General features: G+C 45.5%; 1 protein-coding gene across 3 annotated transcripts in view; it reads left to right on the top strand.

Moving 5' to 3' along the window:
• Positions 1–11786, top strand: part of LNP1 (leukemia NUP98 fusion partner 1) — a 38408-nt gene extending 26622 nt beyond the window's left edge. Inside the window, exons 3-4 of one of the 3 annotated variants that reach the window (XM_024100996.3) lie at positions 7595–7687; positions 10130–11786. In XM_024100996.3, the coding sequence (XP_023956764.1) occupies positions 7595–7687; positions 10130–10228 (192 nt within the window). In that variant the 3' untranslated portion in view covers positions 10229–11786. Of the gene's footprint in view, positions 1–661; positions 988–7594; positions 7688–10129 lie in introns of those variants that run through there. The other 2 variants (XM_024100952.3, XM_024100971.3) reach the window with 2 other exon arrangements.
• The last annotated feature ends 9559 nt before the right edge of the window (positions 11787–21345 follow it).

The following is a 21345-nucleotide window of genomic DNA, read 5'->3' on the forward strand; positions in this document are numbered from 1 at the left end:
GTTGAAGGTGTTCAGCACCTTCCAGTATTGGACGTTAGCTGTCAAAAATATGAGAGAGAATTTGAGAGTGCACTTGAACTTGGATTTCAAATTTAGCCATGAGAATTCCTATTTCTTTGAACACTATAAAAATCCTTGAGGTGGCATTCAATCCATCCCTTACACTGCAACACAGGAAACACACATGGGTGAGAGGCAATCCTATTCAACCTCCATCTTAGTGTGCTGCTTCCCTCTTGAAAGTTGCATTGATGACAGCTAATAACCTTCAGCACCTGTGTTTGGGGAGGTCTTCAGAACCAACAGAGAACATCATCAAGGCATGTGGAGGCTTCATTACAACCTGGATCAAGTGAGAGAGTAGCAAGACAGAGGCTGGGCTGAAATCCCAGGGCTCCTCCTCCCTCATGGCCTTTCAGATGGGTGATCCCACCTGTAGGTGTGCAGCATACCAAGGTTATAGGGGAACACATGTTGCACCCTCCTGGGTTTTAGGGTGACTACTCTGGGGCCATGAGTTTGAGACACTCATGTTAATGCTGATTTGGCACAGGTAGGTGACCAGCATTTTTATAATATCTTTTTGATGAAATAAATTATGAGTTTTTGTCACTCTTTGGGGGATTTGTTTCTAATTTTCTCCATTCTATTTTCCTTACAGCAACCAGAGGGCATGAAGGAGAGGAGAGAGCGCGGGAGGATGTGCAAGAGCAGATCTCACAAGAAAGAGGGAGGGAAGAGGGAGCCAAAGAAAGAGCAGGAGGAAGAAGAAAGACCAGAGATTTCTGCTGGAAAACAAAGCTAATAGCTGCCATCCTCAGGAGGCATTAAAAAGCGAGATTTCTGCATAAAAGGTTACAGTGTATTGGAGCCATTTACTGAAAGAATAAAGTGAGTTTTGTTGTTTTGTTTTGATTAGAGGCCAGTTAGCTAAAGTAAAGTAAACCTTAATTTTTAAAATAAAATGATTACAGTGATACTTTTGAAGCTGTGTTTCTATTGTCCTCTTTTTACTTTCTCCATTATAAGCATGACACTTGCTTTAAGGAGAGTGCGTGCCTAGTTGGATCAAGGTTTAAGTGAGCCCTGCATCATTTTAATCTGGATTTCAGTCAGATTTAGATTTATCACAGCAGTGGACATGCTCATTCAAAAGGAGAATGAACACAGATTGCAGACCCTTGCAAAATCACATGTAACCCGCTTCATTTACATTTTTGTTAAAAATTGGAAATTGAGCCCAGACTTACCAAGAGGTTTGAGAAAGAAAAACGTCACACAAACTGCCAAGTGCTGCACAGCTCTGATAGTTGGTTTGGTTTGTCTTGTAAATGAAAAATTTCTTTTTTTAACCACCCCCCAAACCTTTATTGAAGCAATAAAACAAAAGGGAATACACAGCTTTCACTGAATATATCACTGGCTCTGTTTGAATCCAGGCTCTTGCTGCTGCCCCGCCCGTCCCTCCTATACCTCATTGCTTCATCCCACCATGTTTCCTTACCCTTTACTATCCCTCCGTGTTACCCTTGCTCCACCTCATCTCTCCCCACCATGCCCCCAATGTCAAGTTCCCCACCCGTGAACTAATGCATCCTCCCACTTCTGCCCCCAGGCCTCACTCATCTACCTCAATCTCTCTTGTGCTGATCCTCCCCGCCCCATTTACTGTCTCACTTACCCACTCCACAATTCCTGTGAACCCTCATTGTCTCATTTCCGACCTTATCTCTCTTATGCCCCTGTAATCCAAAGACTTCCTCAATAAAACCAGACTAACCCTCACCAATCTGTGTTCTTCAGGGAGATTGCCAAGAGAGAACATTGCTCCCACAATCCAACGAAGCAGGAATGTTCAGTGGAAGGGTAGCAGCCCTTTACCTTTACCACTTGTTCCACTTCCATGATTAGGGTCTTTGCCAAATGAAGGGAGCTGGGCTCCTGGTCTGCCTTTTCTAAGCAGGGCCTAGAGAAGCCCCATCTCCCAAAGGATGAAGTTTCCCTGTACTCAGGGGAAAGTCCCACCACATATGGGCAAGATTTCCTTCTGGGCACAGGAAAAATCTGCCCAGGTGATGGGACTTACCTCAGCAGAGGGAAAAAAAGAACTAGATAAGTTCATGGAGGATAGGTCCATCAATGGCTATTAACCAGGATGGCCAGGGATGGTGTCCCTAGCCTCTGTTTGCCAGAAGCTGGGAATGGGCGACAGGGGATGGATCACTTTATGATTATCTGTTCTGTTCATTTCCTCCGGGTCACCTGGCATTGGCCACTGTCGGAAGACAGGATACAAGGCTAGATGGACCTTTGGTCTGACCCAGTATGGCTGTTCTTATGTAACCCTCCCTATTATGGGAAGGGCTTTCCTAGGCTTTGCCTATAGAAAACAAGGACAGGATAACACTGTTAGGGAAGATGGAAGGCTAATGACAGTACAGGCAAGAGTCAAAAATTTTTTGGTTGTCCTAACTGTGATTTTCCATGATTAGCAAAAATCTTGTCACTTTAAAGCAAAGTAGAGCCTTAATTTTGAATTTCCAAACTTTTAAAAGTTTAGGTTATCTGTAAAGCTTTTCAAAAACTTAGCTCCATCTTAATTTTGTGTTTGTTTCGGAGTAGAAAAAAGGTGATTGACCTGTAGTTAGTGTCTGTTAAATGTTTTTCCTTTGTAGCAAATGTTATTAAATTAATAAACACAAATGAAAAAACTAAAGATGTGCTCATTTACAGTCGTCATTAGTGGGTTCCTTCCATGTTCAAACTGGAATTTCACACAGTCCTTCTTTCATACAAACTGCTATGCTGATGCAATTTTCTTTAACTAAAATTTAAAAATTACATTACACAACAATTTAGGATAGAAGCTGTCACAGCTACTGGGTGAGCTACGCTTTGGACCCCTTTGCAGTCCCTCTTGAGCAGTGTTTTTCAAACTTTTTTACTGGTGACCCCTTTCACATAGCTAGCCTCTGAGTGCAACCCCCATAAATTAAAAACACTTTGTATATATTTAATACCATTATAAATGCTGGAGGCAAAGCGGGATTTGGGGTGGAGGCTGACAGCTCGCAACCCCCTGAGGGGTCCCGACCCCCAGTTTGAGAACCCTTGCTCTTGAGTGTACCCCTCAGGTGGCAGGCTTCACCTCTCTCAGGGATGGAAACCTGCAGTTCAGCCATTCTTAGACTGGTTCTCTGGGTTACAGTCCCCCCTGTTTCCCAACCATGTTAACATTACAGGGCCAGCTCTAGTCGGACCTGCAAGAAAATTCCCTCCAGGAACATGACACCAGTGGCTGATTGAAATTATTCAAAACAGCTTCTTCTTCCAAACCAACGCATTGTTTATTTGGCCAAAGGCAAATGGCAATCAGAAAAAAAGGTTAAAGGCCTATTTGTCGGGTCCAAAAGCTTAATTATGAATTGCAAATTGAAGTAGATGTGGGAAGCTGATCTGGAAAAAAACAAGTCACGTGTTCCCTCAAAATGCTCATAAACAACTAATACCGATGAACTGAGCTAGTTTTAAAGCAAAGGCCTCTATCACTGGAGCTAAAGGAGAACTAGCTAGTGGCAGGAGTAGGTGTTTTAGTTTCTCTGTGGGGCAGTCACTGAAGGGTGACATCACACATGTGTCTGTGCACATTTTAAAGCCAGTATACTACACCTCCCCTGACTCACTAGGGATAGGTAATGCTCTGTTAAAATAATCTCCTCTGCTGTGTTTCCTGACACCTGAGACTGACTGGTATACTCTCCTCTGGGAAGTGAATCCAGGGGTACACAGAGAAATTCTTCTGTAATAGGCATCTCAATAGCAGGCTCCATCTGTAACAAGATGATTTCTATGAGGACTATCAAAACTGTTTACAGTGTCACTCCCCACGGTTTTAGGTTTGTGGATGTTCAGCATCACAGCAGAGTAAAAATACCCTGATGCTTCTGATGTATTGTTTAATCAAAGCATGATTTTGAGGATGGATCAAAGTTCAGCTACATCTGTCTATAATTAAATGTGACAGTTGACAAGGACAGCATGAAACCATTGATACATTTATTTATATACTAGCAACACATTCTAAGAAAAAGGGGGAAATCTGTAACAGAAATTCAAAACCAAACAACTCAGAGCCACTAGATACATAAAAATAGAATATGAAATAAACACAGCAAAAGAAAAAACTAATATTAAATATGCAAACATACAAATCAATACATTTTGCATTTGTTCTCAGATGTATGAAATAATACTGATGGACGCCCATGCCAGGCTCTGGGTGCTCTTAATGCACACATACTGCATACAGTCTCTAGATATATTCATATAGACTGCCTAAAATTATCCACTAGGGTTACCATATTTCAACAAGATAAAAGGGGACGGGAGGAGCCCCGCCCTAGCCCCGCCCCTGCCCCTCCCACTTCCCGCCCCCCCCAGAACCCCCAACCCTCCCCCCGTTCCTTGTCCCCTGACTGCCCCCTCCTGGGACCCCTGCCCCTAACTGCCCCCCGGGACTCCACTCCCTATCTAAGCCTCCTTGCCTCTTGTCCCCTGACTGCCCCAACCCTTATCCACACCCCCACCCCCAGACAGACCCCTGGGACTCCCACGCCCCATCCAACCACTCCCCACCCCCTGACAGCCCCCCCCAGAACTCCCAACCCATCTAAACCCCTCTGCTCCCTGTCCCCTGACTGCTCCGATCCCTCTCCACACTCCTGCCCCCTGACAGCCCCCCCAGAACTCCCAACCCATCTAAACCCCTCTGCTCCCTGTCCCCTGACTGCTCCGATCCCTCTCCCCACTCCTGCCCCCTGACAGCTCCCCCCCAGAACTCCCAGCCCCCTACCCCGCTCCTTGTCCCCTGACTGCCCCCTCCTGGGACCCCTGCTCCTAACTGCCCTCCAGAACCCCACCCCCTACCTAAGACTCCCTGTTCCTTGTCCCCTAACTGCCCCCTCTTAAGACCCTCCCCCAACTGCCCCCCAGGACCCTACCCCCTACCTGTACCCTGACTGCCCAAAACTTTCTCCACTCCCCTCCAAAAGCCCCCCCCATTTCTTGACTGCCCCCTCCAGAACCTCCCTGTCCCTTCTCCTGCCCCCCCTTACCCTGCTGCTCAGAACAGGGTGTTGGGCTCTGTGCCAGCCGGACACATGGCTGAGCTCCCCTGCACAACACAAAACCCGGTCCCTGGCCCTGCACAGGGCTGCCGGAGCGGGCTGCAGGAGGAGGAGCTGCCGGCCGGCTCAGAATGCGGGGGGGGGGGGGGGAGGAGGAAGCTGCTCCGGAGTCCAGCCCGGGACTTTCCTGCAGCCCTCCCAGCCGCTCGCTCTGCTCTGCCGGGGGAGGGGGAAATCCCGGACATTGTGAGTGCTTTACAAATTCCCCCCGGACGCTATTTTTAGCACACAAAAGGAGGACATGTCCGGGTAAATCCGGACGAATGGTAACCCTATTATCCACTAAGAAAACCAGTCATAATCACAGGATATGCAATTATCCCATCATCCACCAAAGCCCTGGAAAATAGATAGGCCTTGTAGCATGTCCAGAAGAATAATACATCCAGGATTGGGTGGACTAAGCTCAGAAGTGAATTCAAGAGTCAAGGAACCTTCACAGAGAATCAGTTCCCTTTTTGTAACACTGTGGCCTTGTCTACACTACGGGGGGAGATCGAGCTAAGTTACACAACTTCAGGTACGTGAATAAAGTAGCTGAAGTCGACGTACTTAGATCTACTTACCGCGGGGTCCACACACTTAGCTATGTCGACGGGAGCTGCTCTCCCATCAACTCCCCTTGCACTTCTCATTCAGGTGAGGTACAGGAGTCGATTGCGATCTGCAGTCAATTTAGCAGGTCCTCACTAGACCCGCTAAATCGACCACCGATGTATTGATCGCCGTGTGTCGATCCCCGGGTAAGTGTAGAGAAGCTCTGAGGCAGTTCCAGCTTACTCTCTATTTAAATAAATGAGGGAATAAACTCACTCATCGAAGCACGCATCGCTAAGGATCTGATTTTCATTTACAGTAAGGTTGTTTTACACTGCTTTGGTTATTTACACCCACTTTAAGGCCTTTTAACGCTGCCAGGTGCTTAATTTGTAATAAAAGAGGTGCCAGCGGCACAAGCAATTAGGCACTGGGGCTAAGGCAATTTTTTTTACTTTCGTAACTGATGTGGCAAGCCCAGAGGTGCCGGGGCTGTGAACTCCCAAGCCCAGAGGTGCTGGGGCTGTGAACTCCCAAGCCCAGAGGTGCCGGGGCTGTGAACTGCGAAGCCAAGAGATGCTGGGGCTCAGTCCTGGCAAGCCCTGGCACAAATTAAGCACTGACACTGCCAGAGTGATATAAAGTGACTTTAGGCAAAGAAGAATCAGACCAAAAGTGTGACCTAGCGTAACACAGTCCATCTGGCTCTTTCCCTTCTCACAGACCTTCCTTTGCTAGTCTATAGGAGGATGTACCCACTCTGTGGAACTGATGGGCCAGACTCCACTCTTCCTGCAAGGAAGATCTCTCTGAATCCAGGTCGCCAATCATAAGCCCGGAATGACCCCTCCTGAGCTGTAGGCAAACACAGCTTCCCTCAGCAGTGTCTTGTCACAGCAGCCATGCAGAGAATAGCCAGGAAGAAGTTGTAAAGGGTGGATCATAGCTTTATCCACAAGCAGCTAATATGTTTTGAAACATGACTGTCCTTGTCCATGCTAATGGCACAATTGTGCTTAACATCATGCTGTTTAAATTTGGTTAGTTAACATATTTACTAAAATGATGCATTTTCTAGGTGTATACAAGGCCTTGAAGACAAGACATAGGTGAGGAATGTAAGACAGTTGTACTCCGCAGGAAGGCTATGGAGATCCTCCAGTCCTTACCACATAGCATGGGGGACCCTAAGCTAACTGAGTTTATTCTACTCATGGGGCTGAAGTATGAATCAAAGAGGAGCTCTGCTTCTGCTCTGCAGACCACAGGGAAGGATTCCTGGATGTCTTTCCCTCATACACTTCACCAATGCCTGGCCAAGTTATTCAGGCTGGGTCCTAAGCACAGAATTTGGTCCTTAGGAGATAAATCTGCTCACAGATCTACACAGCAAATCTCAGTTGATTTTCTGCGCTCCCTGGATGTGCAGAATGCCAGTAAAAGGGCTGCCATGATGGTCTTAAACCTGGTAGAGCTGCTCCCTGGAGGCTTTCTCATATGGAGATCCTGGGATAGCAGAAAGCAGCCCTTAATGGTTTCTACAATTGACAGGAGGGAACCAGCCTAATTAAGGGCAGCTGCAGGATTGGGGTGGTGTGCAAAGGCCATCTTTGTGTCCCTCTCCTCAGCTCTGACAAGTGTTACTCATCCATAGTTGTGGACCTGGCCATTTAAATTAACAGATTTCTTTATGCATGGGATAAATTCAATCCCAGATCAATAGAACTCAGATCTCAGCTGTAAGGTAAGTAAACATATGTAAAGCCACTCTTTGGTCTGCTAACTTATCCGATACAATCCGGTTACTCAACCACAAGTAGTTCTGGGTTGGAGTCATCCTATGACTGACAGTGATTTATGTTCCTTTGAAGGATGAAGATTCGGATCCATGTGTTATTTGTCATGATGATCTTGATACTGGCAGTATAATAGAACTTCACTGCATGCACAGCTTTCACAAAGAGGTACTGCAAGAAACTTGAGGGGCCCTATTTCCCGTCAGTTACTGTTTACTTGGAAGAGGAAGGATTCCATATATGACCTTCCATGACAGCAACTAGACTTTGACTGAGCCCCTTATGCTGGTGGTTGAGATGGGGCAGTGGGGAGGTGGGGGGTGTAGAAGCTGCTGCACTACTTGATGCTCCTCCTACACGGGATGAATTCCCCAGTGCCCAGCTAAGCTGCCTCCATGACAGCTTTGTACTAGAGGAGAGTAACAAAAACTGCCCTAATGCAGGGCTGGATCAGAACCTCTGTATCCAGTGTGTATTTGTTCCTGATATCAATTGGTTGAAAAAGAATGGAATCTGGATGTCTCCGCGGAATTGATACTGGGATAGATATAAGAAGGTTTAACTTCTAGGCTCTAGTTCAAATCTGGCCCAGGACAGAAGTGGCCAAGCATTGCTATAAATGTTTGATGCTTGGAGTGAAAGAGTTTGGTGGGTTTGGTACAATCTTCAGTGGACAGCTGATCACATGGCAACAACCAGTAGCAAAAATGGCACTCTTATTGGCACACTCAGCAAAGTGACCAAGGATCAAATTAGCCATAGAAAATGTATCATGTCCCTAGAAATGATCTCCCAAGGTGATGCTTTAGGCGTAATGGTTGGGAAGCTTGATACTGCTGCTTATATTATACCTCTTCTGTGGATAAACACAGGATCTTAGTCTCAAGAACTGTCAATCTAGCACTAAATTAACTAACTAACTAACTAACTAACTAAAGAGAGAAGAGAGAGAGAGAGAGAGAGAGAGAGATCTTATACTCCTGAAAAATTAAAATTGGATCTGATCCTGATCCTATTGAAGTCATTTCAATGAAAGCAGAATTGAGTCCAATAACAGCACACATAGAGGAACTCATGGAGAATGGGTGAGATCATGGAGGACCGGAGAAGGGGAATTATAGACCAGTCAGTATAACTTCGATAACTGGAAAGATACTGGAAAAAAATATTAAACAATTTGTAAACACCTTGAGGATAATACGGTTGCAAGGGACAGCCAACATGGATTTGTCAAGAATAAATCATGCCAAATAAACCTTATTTCCTTCTTTGATAGGGTTACTGGCCTAGTGCATGGGGGGGGGGAGCAGTAGCCAGAATATATCTTGATTTTAATAATGCTTTTGACACAATCCCACCTGACATTCTCATAGCAAACTATGGAAATGTGATCTAGATTAAATTACTATAAGGTGGGTGAACAACTGGTTGAAAGACCCTACTCAAAGAGTAGTTATTGATGGTTCACTGTCAAGCAGGGAGGATGTATCTAGTAGGGTCCTGCAGGGGTGAGTCCTGGGTCCAATGCTATTCAATATTTACGTGAATGACTTGGATAATGGAGTGGATAATATGCTTATAAAATTTGCAAGATGACATCAAGTTGGGAGGAGTTGCATGCACTTTGGAGGACAAGATTAGAATTCAAAATGATCTTGAGAAATTGGAGAATTGGTCTGAAATCAAGTAGACAAAATTCAACAAAGTTAAGTGTAAAGTACTACACTTAGGAAGGAAAAATCAAATGCACAACTACAAAATGGGGAATAACTGGATAGGTGATAGTACTGTTGGGGGTTATAGCAGATGTCAAACTGAACATGGGTCAACAACGTGATGCTGTTGCAAAAAAGGCTAATATCATTCTGGGGTGTACTGACAGGAGTGTCATATGTAAGATATAGAAAATAATTGTCTCATTCTACTAGGCACTGGTGAGGCCTCAGCTGGAGTATTGTGTCCAAGTCTGTCACACTTTAGGAAAGATGTGCATAAATTGAAGAGAATCCAGCGGAGAGCAAGAAAAATGTTAAAAGATTTAAAAAACCTCACTTCTGAGGGAAGGTTAAAAAAACTGGGCATGTTTAGTTTTGAGAAAAGAAAACTGAGAGGGGATCCTGATAGCAGTCTTCAAATATGTTAAGCGCTGTTGTAAAGAGGACAGTGATAAATTGTTCTCCATGTCCACTAAAGATAGGACTTAATCTGCAGCAAGAGAGATAGATATTAGATATTAGGAAAAACTTTCTAACTATAAGGATAGTTAAGCTCTGGAATAGGCTTCCGAAAGAGATTGTGGAATCCCCATCACTGGAGGTTTTTAAGAACAGGTTGGACAAATACCTGTCAGGGACGGTCTAGGTTTAGTTGGTCCTGCCTTATTGCAGGGGCTGGACTTGATAAACTCTTGAGGTCTCTTCCAGACCTATATTCTATGATTCACTGAATACATGGATTTTTATGCTGCATTTTAAAAAAAGGTTAGATTAAAGCTTTGGTCATATATGGGAATTTACCAATCATCCCTCTCAAAAATCCTGGTAGTTGACTGTCAGTGCAACAAGTTTGGATTGCTAACTTTCTTTTCCCCATATTTTTTTCCTCCAACAGTGTATCGAAAAGTGGCTGCTAAAGAAACCAACCTGCCCAACTTGTCGCATCCATGTGCTCATGTCAAAGTCTATCTTAGACCTTCATCAACCAGGATGAAAAGAGAGCTCAGAAGGACTCCATAGAGGACTCATTACAAAGCTCCATTTCACTTAGAGAAGAAAAAACAAAAAAGAATGGTCATGCCTTAGATCACAGGGTACAAGGTAGTTATAACAAGTATAGCTTTTTTTAATGTTAGAAATCAACTTTAAAGATCAAAAATAACTAAATGAAAACCAACTAACACATTCTGCCTGTGCATGCCACTGCAACATGCCAATGTTTGTGGGAAAAGAGTGAAAAAATATTTGTTTTTACCATTGTACAGACAACTGTAAATAAAAATCACATATTTGCTACAAAAAGAAATAATTGAATGGTGAATTTCACTCATTTTTGTTAAATAGCTGGATGATACGATTATTGTGCAATAGAGGGAACTTTTTAGTCCATATTGAGAGAATTAAGTGATACACTGGCATGAAGTTAAAAATTAATTACAGTGCCACTGAGAGACTCTGGATTGACAGATATTACAATGAAAGCTGGAGCAGTGATGCTGTAATCTTCCCTTTTCCTCTAAACTTTCCCTACACTATTCTTTTTAATCTCACTGTATTAATCCTATTCATCTTTTGGGTTCTAGGTTCCCATGCCTGTTATGAAAGTCAGTTGACTAGTTGGTTGATCAGATCGTAGCACCCTGGACCTGTTGAAGGACTAATTTAAAAAAAAAATTGCTTATGCAAAAGACAGTTCAAGAAGACATATCAACCGAATGTAATCCCACTAGCAGTGTTTAAATTATGGCAGATGTAGTGATACAAAATGAGAAAGGGCAGGAAATGATTGCAATTATAATCATACGCAATTCAAATCTAAGGCTGATTCTCATCTCATGTATCCCATAAAGTCAAATTATGCCCTTGAATGTGCATGCAGGAGTCTCACTGGTGTGGATGGGAGCAGCACATGTGTCACAGGGCAGAATTTGGTCTGTTGCTTAGGGATTGCAGCATATATTGAGTTGGTCAATAGGGGATATTGCTGGTATGACTAGAACTGCCCTCCATCTATATTCTCTAGTCACTAAATCATTATGTGAAGCAATTCCCAAGCTATACATCAAATCCCATAGGCCAAATTCTTCCATATCATCACTGATAGATTTGAAATATGGCATTCCCCAAGAATCAGCCCTATTTTCCATGTTGTTTAATGTACTCTCTATATGAGGCCTTCTGGGAAGATTGTTCCTAGACACAGGGCAGAACATCATCAGGAGATTGATAGTATACATCTTGTCCAGACTCTGAAAGAATCTTTGAAAGGGTACACAAATGGTGTCTGATCCTAGAGGTATCTTATTGAGAATAGGGAATATTTCTTTTTCGAGATAACAGGTTTTCTTCAACAAATACAGAAGAACCTCAATTTTATGAACACCAATCATAAACAATTTTTCCAGACAGGAAAAAAAAATCACAAAACAAAAGTTATGTTGATGAAGAATAAGTCAACATCCCTTCACATTCCTATGCCCTCAGTGCATTAAACATCGCATTGCCATGGTTTGAAGGACAAGAAGAAAGTGAGGCATGCACCACACTGCAACTTATGCACCATACTTTTTGTAATCTTGAGATGTTCAATTTTATAAACGTTTTGATTTTATGAACTCTTCAGTCCCCAATTTGTTTATAAAATAGGGGTTCTATTGTACATCTTCAGAAGCAGTTGTTTCTTAAAGCCATATACCTTAGCAACACCTTTAAGAAAGAAGAACATTTTCCTACCTGACGATCTAAGTTGAGTATCTGTTGCTTAGTAGATCTATCCATGATTTGTATGAGAGGCTCACAGTTCTTCTTGTCTTATCAGTCAGGTAGATGGACATTTGGAACTCTGATTTCACTCCACCATCATTTACAGAAAAACTTCATTGCTCATGGTCTCTGGTCAAAATATCCTCTCTTAAGAACTAAACACAACAGTCTATTTGTTGTTGTTGTTGTTGTTCTCTAAAAATACAATAGTTGAAAATCAGAAAAGCTCTTCATAAATTTCAAAACATCTCCATTTATGAGAATATGAGAATGAACTTCCACTCCCTTGCTTAGTCTGTCGCCATTAATATATTTCAGAGAAAATCTTGGGAAATTAAGTTACACTGCACATTAGAACCTTGATTCTGCAAACTCTTGGACACATTCTTAACTTTACTACCTTGAGTAGTTCCTGTGAGTAACTGTTTGCAGGACTGGGGCCTATGCTAATATTTTTTTCTGTCAAATAAAGTAACAAATCTCTTAAGCAACAAATAGGAGCAAATGGGCAGGTAATTCAGTTAACTTTCTTAAAAGACATAATTTAAAAAAGAAATTAGCAACATGGAAATCAAAATAAAACAAAAATGGTGGAATAAATTTGATAATGCATCTTTACTTATTTCAGATAGTTTACAGAAGGAGTGTTACCTGGGAATTGGAGCAGGGACTGAGCATCAGGAGTCATGGCTTTTATTCCTAGCTCTGCCACTGACCAGCTGAATGACTTTGGTCTGGTCATTTAATCTCTCTGGGCCTATTTAGACAATCTGTAAAATGAGCACTAGTCATTACCTGTTATTCCAGGGCATTGCAAGGCTTAAAATTCCATCACCAAACTTTGTTAACCAGAAGACATGCTGAAAAAACTAAGCTGTTATAGCACCAGTGATAAAGCTCAGAGGGTGTTGCATCGGCTGGATTGTTTCATCATTGGTGATGTCATAAGACAATGAAGTTCATTCTTCTCTGTAGTATGGCTATAGATATTTCTTTACTGGTAGAAAAATTTATTTATTTTATATTGTTAGATGTAGAAAACCCAATTTTGTCCTTAGATGCAGAAATGCAACTTCGGAAGCAGTAGTTCCCAAAAAGTTGGTCTATCCCCTTTCCTTTAAGAAAGAGGATCATTTTTTACCCAAGTTGTGTCACTGAGCAGGTGCATCCATCCATAGTAGAGGGTCACAGTATGAGTGGACTGTAGACAAAGTGAATAACTTGTGTACTTATTTCCTTGCTTTTGACAGTGAGCATTGGTGGGATATGCAGCCAAACCACATTAACTTATACTGAATGGATGTTTTTGGGGGTTTTTTTGAGGGGGGGGCGGGGATTTCTCAATTTTCTTAATAAGTATCTACGTTGACAATTATTCATATGGAACAGCTGTCAACATTGAAATAGATAGATAAGATTAGATACCCCATACATCTCTCAAGCCCCCTCTCTGCTTTGCCTGCTGGGACCCTACACACTTGTACTACTACTCCAATTGCCTCCATGTTTCCCTGCACAATCCTGCTTCCCTTATCTTCCTAATTTTTTCACTTCAAAACATGCTCCCACCATAGGTCCTACCATTCCTCCTATTTCCCTGCCATGCTGTATTCTTAAACTGCTGCTTAAACTCCTGAATTTTAGTTACCTAATACAGTATTTTCCTGTGTATCCCTGTGTACATGAATCGGTGTTGATACATACTAACACAGAGACAGAGGGAAATGCTGAAACAACTAAATTTACAAAGGGGGGTATATAGTAGAGAGGAGGAACTGTGTGGATGATGGACAGTAATATGCTGGCAGTGTGCCTAACATACCCATCCTGTCAGCAGTGACTTTAATTCTGGAAAAGAAAGAGTTAAGTGAGTTAGCCATTGACTCGCTGTTGCAGAATAAACTGAGACTTGGATAGACTGGCCTGCTTTCAGGAGATAATCTGTTGCACACACCAGCTCTGTTTTGGTTGGGAGGAAGTTGAAGTGTGACTGAGCCTGGGGAACAGGCTTGGCTGGAGAGATCCTGTGAGGAACCCAGGTCTTACGGTGGCCTGTCTGAGGGAAATGGTTCCAGTGAGGTCAGAATCAAGGAGAGATAAATATGTGAGAGGTTGCGATGTCCAGTATGAACAGAGGAGAACCTGTGAGGAATGACTTTGGGTACGGCTTGTTTGAAGTGTGGTGGGTGTGATGGGTAGGATCACAGAAAACCCCTTGGGAACTGCCAACTGATGTGTTGAGACTACTTCTGAGCCGTTTCCCCTGCCAGCTTGGGACTTTAGAACACTGCCTGGTTTGAGCCAGGCACGCTAGCCTGCTGCAAACTCGGGCCCAGGTCTGAACAACGTCCCCCCAAACTACAGGCTTATCTGAAAACAGCTTAAGAGATGTTCCTATCTCCAACACTCAGATGTCCAACTCCCAATGGGATCCAAACCCCAAATAAATCCGTTTTACCCTGTATAAAGCTTATACAGGGTAAACTCATAAATTGTTCGCCCTCTATAACACTGATAGATATGCACAGCTGTTCCTCCCCTACCCCCCCCCCCCCCATAGTAATACATTCTCTGGATTAATTAATAAGTAAAAAGTAATTTTATTAAATACAGGAAGTAGGATTTAAGTGGTTCCAAGTAATAACAGACAGAACAAAGTGAATTACCAAGCAAAATAAAATAAAACACGTAAGCCTATGCCTAATACAGTAAGAAACTGAATACAGATAAAATCTCACTCTCAGACATGTTCCAATAAGCCTCTTTTACAGACTAGCCTCCTTCTAGTCTGGGTCCAGCAATCATTCACACCCCCGTGGTTACTGTCCTTTGTTCCAGTTTCTTTCAGGGATCCTTTGGGGGTGGAGAGGCTATCTCTTGAGCCAGCTGAAGACAAAATGGAGGGGTCTCCCCGGGGTTTAAATAGACTTTCTCTTGTGGGTGGACACCCTTCCCTCCCCCTGTGTAGAATCCCAGCTACAAGATGGAGTTTTGGAGTCAAAGAAGCTGCCCAAATGCCTTACTAAATTACTTAAAATCAAACAAGTACGCAGCCAATATTCATAACTTTGAATACAAAAATTACACATGCATACAAATAGGATTAATAGATTCAGTAGATCATAACCTTTACATAGATATGTTACATGGCATATGTAGCATAAAACATTCCAGTTATGTCATAGATACATTCATAAGCATATTTCCATAAAGCATTACAGGGTGCACTGTCACACCCTCCTACTGAACTTACTGCCAGAAGCTTGGACACTGTCCATGGCGGAGGCAGTATACCTAAAATTCCTCTTTTCTGGACAAGGCATCTGCTACCCAGTTCTCCTTTCCTTTAATATGCATAATCTTCATGTCAAATTTCTGAAGGACCAGGCTCCAGCGTAACAGTTTGAAGTTTGTGCCCTTAGTCCGGTGAAGCCATACCAAAGGTGAATGGTCAGTTAGAATTCTGAACTTCCTATTGAAGTGGTAAGGCCTTAGTTGATGGCCCACAGGATGGCATAGCACTCCTTCTCTATGACAGAGTAATTCTGTTTGGCAGGGGACAGCTTTGTTTGGCAGGAGGACAGCAGTTCAAAAGGGTTATCGAAGTCAGGGCTGGCCAGCACAGGCTCCGCAGACAGGAGTGCTTTTACCTTGCTGAAGCCTTTCTGGCACGCCTCTGACCAAATTACCTTATTAGGTTGATGCTTTTTATACAAGTCTGTGATTTGGGATACAATGTCACTGAACCCCTCCACAAACCTCCTGTAATAGTTTGCCAAGCCTATGAAGGATTGGACTTGCTTTTTAATCTGGGGTACAAGCCATTTTACAATGGCTTCCACCTTAAGAGGGTCGGGGGATATTTTACTCCCCTCCACCCCAAGTGTCCCAGATACGGGACTTTCGCTGCCCCTATCTTGCACTTAGAGGGTTTTACAGTTAGCCCAGCTTCTTTGAGCTTTGATAGCACAACTTTCAGGTGCTCCTTGTGGTTACCACAGGTGTTGCTGAATACAGCAATGTCATCTATGTATGCCCAGCATAATTCTGCAAACCATTTAACACTTTGTTAACCAGTCTCTGGAAGGTTGCACCAGCATTTACCAGACCAAAAGGTAACACTGTAAATTCATAGAGCCCAATGTCAGTGATAAAAGCTGATTTTTGTTGTGCCTCCCCCTCCAAAGGGATCTGCCAGTAACCTTTGGTTAGATCAAAGGTACTTGGCTTGGCTCAGCACATCCAGCATGTCATCAGTTCATGGCATGCAGGGCCGGTGCTACCATTTAGGCAAACTAGGCGGTTGCCTAGGGCGCCAAGATTTGGGGGCGCCAAAAAGCGGTGCCCCCAATTTTTTTTACAGTGTTCCTACGCCCCCTCCCCGAGCACGCCGTCGCCGCTCCACTTCTCCCACCTCCCAGGCTTGCAGTGCCAATCAGCTGTTTGGCGCCGCAAGCCTGGGAGGGGAGGAGAATTAGAGCGGGGGCGGCGTGCTCAGGGAGGAGGCAGAGCAGAGGTGAGCTGGGTTGGGGAGCTGCCGCACGGCTCCCCGGGGGGAAGCTGCCGCGGGGGGGGGGGGGGGCCTCAGGGCAGAAGCGGGGGAGCTGCTGTGGGGGGGGGCGCCTCAGGGCGGAGGGGGGGCAGGGAGCTGCAGCAGAGCTGAGGGGGGGGGCGCAAGGTGGAAGTTTCACCTAGGGCATGAAACTTCCTTGCACCGGCCCTGGTGGCATGGCGTATGTATCTGTTACAGTGACAGCATTGAGTTTTCTATAGTCTACACAAAATCTAATGGTGCCATCCCTTTTGGGGATCAAGATCACAGGGGAAGCCATGCACTGTCAGATTCCTTAATTACCCCCAGGTCCAACATGCTTTGTATCTCAGCCTGAATTTGCTCCTTCACCTTACCGGTGGCCCTGGAAGGAGGAGACTGAGCCCCTTTTGTGAGGATTCTATGGGACAGCAAAGTGTGTTCTCCCTGGTTTGTTGGAAAATACCTCACTGTACCTTTGCAGCATGGACAATGCTTCCTTCCTTTCGACTGGTGTCAGCTTATTACAGATTTTCATACTTTCCAGGGTTGACCCATCTTGGCATTCAGCCATCAGATCAGTGAGTGGGTGTGCCTCAGTTTTCCCTTTGATACAACAGATCATGTTTACCCCAGCCATTCTACTGTGATAGGCCTTGAGTCTGTTTACATGTACCAGTTGGGGCACAGTATCATCCAGGGGCTTTTTAACTTTATAAGTGTCCTCACTTGCCACTTCCACCACCTTAAGGGCCCCTCACAGGAGTTTTCCATCTTGAACTTTTTTACAGGGCTGAATACCATGACCAAATCTCCTACGTCAAAAGTGCATTTATAAGTATTTTTATCATACCACACCTTTTGCTTGGCCTGACTGCTCTGGAGGTTGTTTTGGACAATTTCCATCATGTCTTTCAACTCCCTCCCGAACCTCTGGACATACTTAGTCACGGGTTCCTCCCTCACCGTGTTGCATTCTTCCCAAGTATCCCTGATGAGATTGAGGGGTCCCCTCACTTTTCTCCCATACAGAAGGTTAAATAGAGAAAATCCCGTGGACTCTTGGGGTACCTCCCTGTAGGCATACAGCAGGAATGGCAATAACTTGTCCCAACTTTGGCCCCTTTTCTTGGCATACATCCCCAGCATGGATTTAGGGTCGCATTGAACCTTTCCACCAGCCCATTGGCCTGGAGGTGGTAGGGAGCCATCTTAAGCTGTTTTACTCCACACACCTTCCATAGCTCACTGAACAACTGTGACATAAAATTTGCCCCCCCTCCCCCATCAGATAAAATCTTCTTAGGGAAACCCACTTTGCTGAATATGGTGGGCAGGGCTCTTGCAACTGTCTCAGCTTCTATGTTAGACAGCGTGATTGCATCAGGATACCGAGTGGTGACGTCTACTACCACTAAGAAATACTTGTTCCCCCTCCGAGTGAGGTGTGGCATAGGATCCACTATGTCTATTGCCACCCTTTGGAACGCCTCCTGGATGACGGGCAAGGGATGCAGCAGAATCTTCTGGGGTCCCCCTGGTTTCATTCTGTCCTGACACACCACATAAGTCCTACAATAATCCCTCACATCATTCTGTATCCCTGGCCAGTAGAAATTCCTCCTCAGCCTGTCATAAGTCCTCTTTACCCCGAAGTGACCAGCAAAGGGACTGTCGTGCGCTACCAGCACTAATTTCCCCCGGTGTTGGCTGGGCACAACCAACTGCTTATAGGGTTGACCGGGGCCTCGGTTTTTCCCTACAAGCAGGGCCAGCTCCAGGCACCAGCCCTCCAAGCATGTGCTTGGGGTGGCACCTGGAGGGGGGCGGCGCTCACCCGGGAAGAGCGGGGCCGCGGCTGGGCTTGCCGCCCTCCCCCGGCGCTCCGTCGGTCGGGGAGAGCAGGCCCATAACCGGGCTCGCCGCCCTCCTCCGGGTGCTCCGGCCAACCGGGGAGAGCGAGGGGAGCGGGGGGCGGTGGGAGGCTTTTTTGTCTGGGGCGGCATCTCCCCGGCCCCCACCTCTGGGAACCTGTTGTCTTCAGCCGTGCAGAGGCCTGGCTCTGCCTCTCCCATACTTGGAAGCACCCCACCTTCCTGCACTGTAGTGTCAATGGGACTCTCCCCTATGGGTTCCAAGGTCCCTGCCCCATTCCTGGGGACTCCCTTCGAGTCACCCACCCCTGTGTTCCCTGGGGCAGGATGTGTTAGCTGTTCAGCTGCATCAGACCTCCAGTCATCAGCAGGAACAGTCTCCCCACAGACAGGCAGTACTCTCCTCCCCCTCTGAGAGCCCCTCACAGCCTTTCTTCATGCTTTCTTCACTAACAGTCCTAGTTTTGCTGAAAAAATCATTTTCCAGCAACATGTCCGTGGGGATGTCCTCGAGCATCCCCACCAGTAAATCACCTTCCATACCTTGCCACTCCACATGAACCTTTGCCAGGGATACAGGGAACCTTTATGGCCCCACCCCCTTAATGTGGGTTGTCTGCCCCATCAAAACACTAGCATCTGGAACCACACTTGGTCAAACCAGAGAGAGCTGAGCCGCTGTATCCCTTCTCACCAGACACTCCATGCCATCAATCTTGATAACCTTGATGTGTTCCCTGTTGGCTTCACTAGGCCCCATGTCCACCAAGCTGGTGTGATAAGAGGTAGGAGTGCCCTCTGGGGCCTCAGGTGCTGAGAGCAACTGAGCTAACATGGGACAAGGGAGATTTACTCTCCTTTAATTTGGGACAGCTGCTTTTCAGGTGCCCTGGGGAATTGTAGTGAAAGCACCTTCTGGAATCCCTGGTTGTCCAGGAGTCCTGAGGAGAGTAACAGGGAAATGGGGAGGTGAATGCCCAACCTCCTTTTTCCCAGGGGTAAAACGGTGATTCTGCTTTCCATCAATCCTGTACCCCTCTGACAGTGGTTTATGTTTAATTGCAGCTTGTGACTGCTTGTAAGAATCTGCAAACTCAGCTAATTCTCCCACTGCATCCACCTTTCTGTCCCACAAATACTGTTTTACATCATCACTGCACATATTCAGGAATTGTTCCTGAGTAACCAAATCACACATTCCTTCAAAGCTTGTCATGCCTTTCCCCCTCACCCATTTATCTACCAAATCTCTCATTTCATTTACATAAGCCACATTACTCAATCCAGATCCCCTCTTAAGACTCCTGAATTTAACCCTGTAGGTTTCAGGTGTAATCTGAAACTGTTTCAAAACCAGTTCCTTAAATTTACCATAGTTTGAAGCATCATTGATAGGCATCTTATTGAATATGTCCAGAGCTCTGCCAGTCAATTTTGTTATCAATGTGGTCATCTTTTGATCTTCAGGGATAGCCTGGAGGATGCACAGTCTCTCAAAAGTGATGAAATATTCGGCAATATCGCTGGATTCATCATACTGTGGACATAGTCGCTCCCATTTGTGGATTTTTGGGGAAGTGGAGCCAGCAGTTGGAGGCTTTTGTCTCTTCCACTCCATAACAGCCAGTTCATGCTTCTGGGCCTCAATCTGGGCCTGTATTTGTCTGTTTCTTAACTCCATGGCTCTTTTATGGGCAACCCCCTCCCTGGCTGCCTCTGCATTAATTTCCATTTGTTTTAATTCCATCAGTCTTTTACGTTCATTTTCTTTCTCAGCAGGGCTGGCTCTAGGCACCAGCACTCCAAGCATGTGCTTGGGGTGGCACTTTCCAAGGGGTGGCACTCCAGCCCCCCTATTTTTTGTTGTTGCTTGGGGCGCAAAAAGCCAGGAGCCAGCCCTGAGCGGAGGTGAGCTGCGGCGGTGGGGGGCGCTGGGAGGCCGCAGGAAGTAACCCGGGGGGGCAGAGGAACCGCTCCCCCCCAGCTCACCTCCGCTCCTCCCCCCTCCCTCCCAGGCTTGCCACACGAATCAGCTGTTTTGTGGCAAGCCTGGGAGCGATGGGGGAGAAGCGGAGTGGCAGCGGCGCGCTCAGGGGAGCACACGGAGTGGAGGTGAGCTACGGCGGTGCGGGGCGCGGTAAAATTTTTTTGCTGGGGGCGGCAAAAAACTTGGAGCCGGCCCTGTTTCTCAGCCATTTGCAACCTGTGCAGCTCTAGCTTTTTCTGAGCCTCACTCCAGGGCCGCCCGGCAATTTGCCCCAGGCCCCGGGTCCCGCAGAGGCCCCCACGAGAATATAGTATTGCAACTTTTTTTTATGGAAGGGGTCCCGGAAATTGCTTTGCCCCAGGCCCCCTGAATCCTCTGGGCGGCCCTGCCTCACTCTCACTCATGTTGCTGATTTTCTTGCCTCTATTCCCTCCCCCGAAATAAACAAACAGAAAATAACAAACCAATAGGCACTTTGTCTATTCTCCAGCCACCACACCCAAAACTCACTTAAAATCACTAGCAGTATCTCAAAGCAATCACCTATGCACTTACCCCTTCAGCAGTGGGGGGATCTCTCTAATGCACCAATGCAGAAACCTGGCTCCTTTGTCACTGTTGCCTAGTGCTTGGGGGGGGTGGGGGGGTGGAAGGGAGGGCGGGGCAAGTGTAGCACCAGCCTCTGTTCCAGGACCGGCTCTAGGCACCAGCGTTCCAAGCATGTGCTTGAGGCGGCACTTCTCAAGGGGCTGCACTCCGCTTTTTTTTTTTTTTTTTTGCTTCAGTGACACTCCGCTTTTTTTTTTTTTTTTTTTTTTGCACGTGCTTGGGGTGGCAAAAAACCTGGAGCCGGCCCTGCTCTGTTCTGAGGCATTAGCACTAAAGGGCTGTCAATGGCATTGCTGCACTGGTATGTTGGGGAGCTGAGATGGCAGCTAGAGCTGGGTTACTTTTTT

This window comes from Chrysemys picta, chromosome 1, assembly GCF_011386835.1.
Source record: "Chrysemys picta bellii isolate R12L10 chromosome 1, ASM1138683v2, whole genome shotgun sequence".
Classification (NCBI taxonomy): Eukaryota; Metazoa; Chordata; order Testudines; family Emydidae; genus Chrysemys; species Chrysemys picta.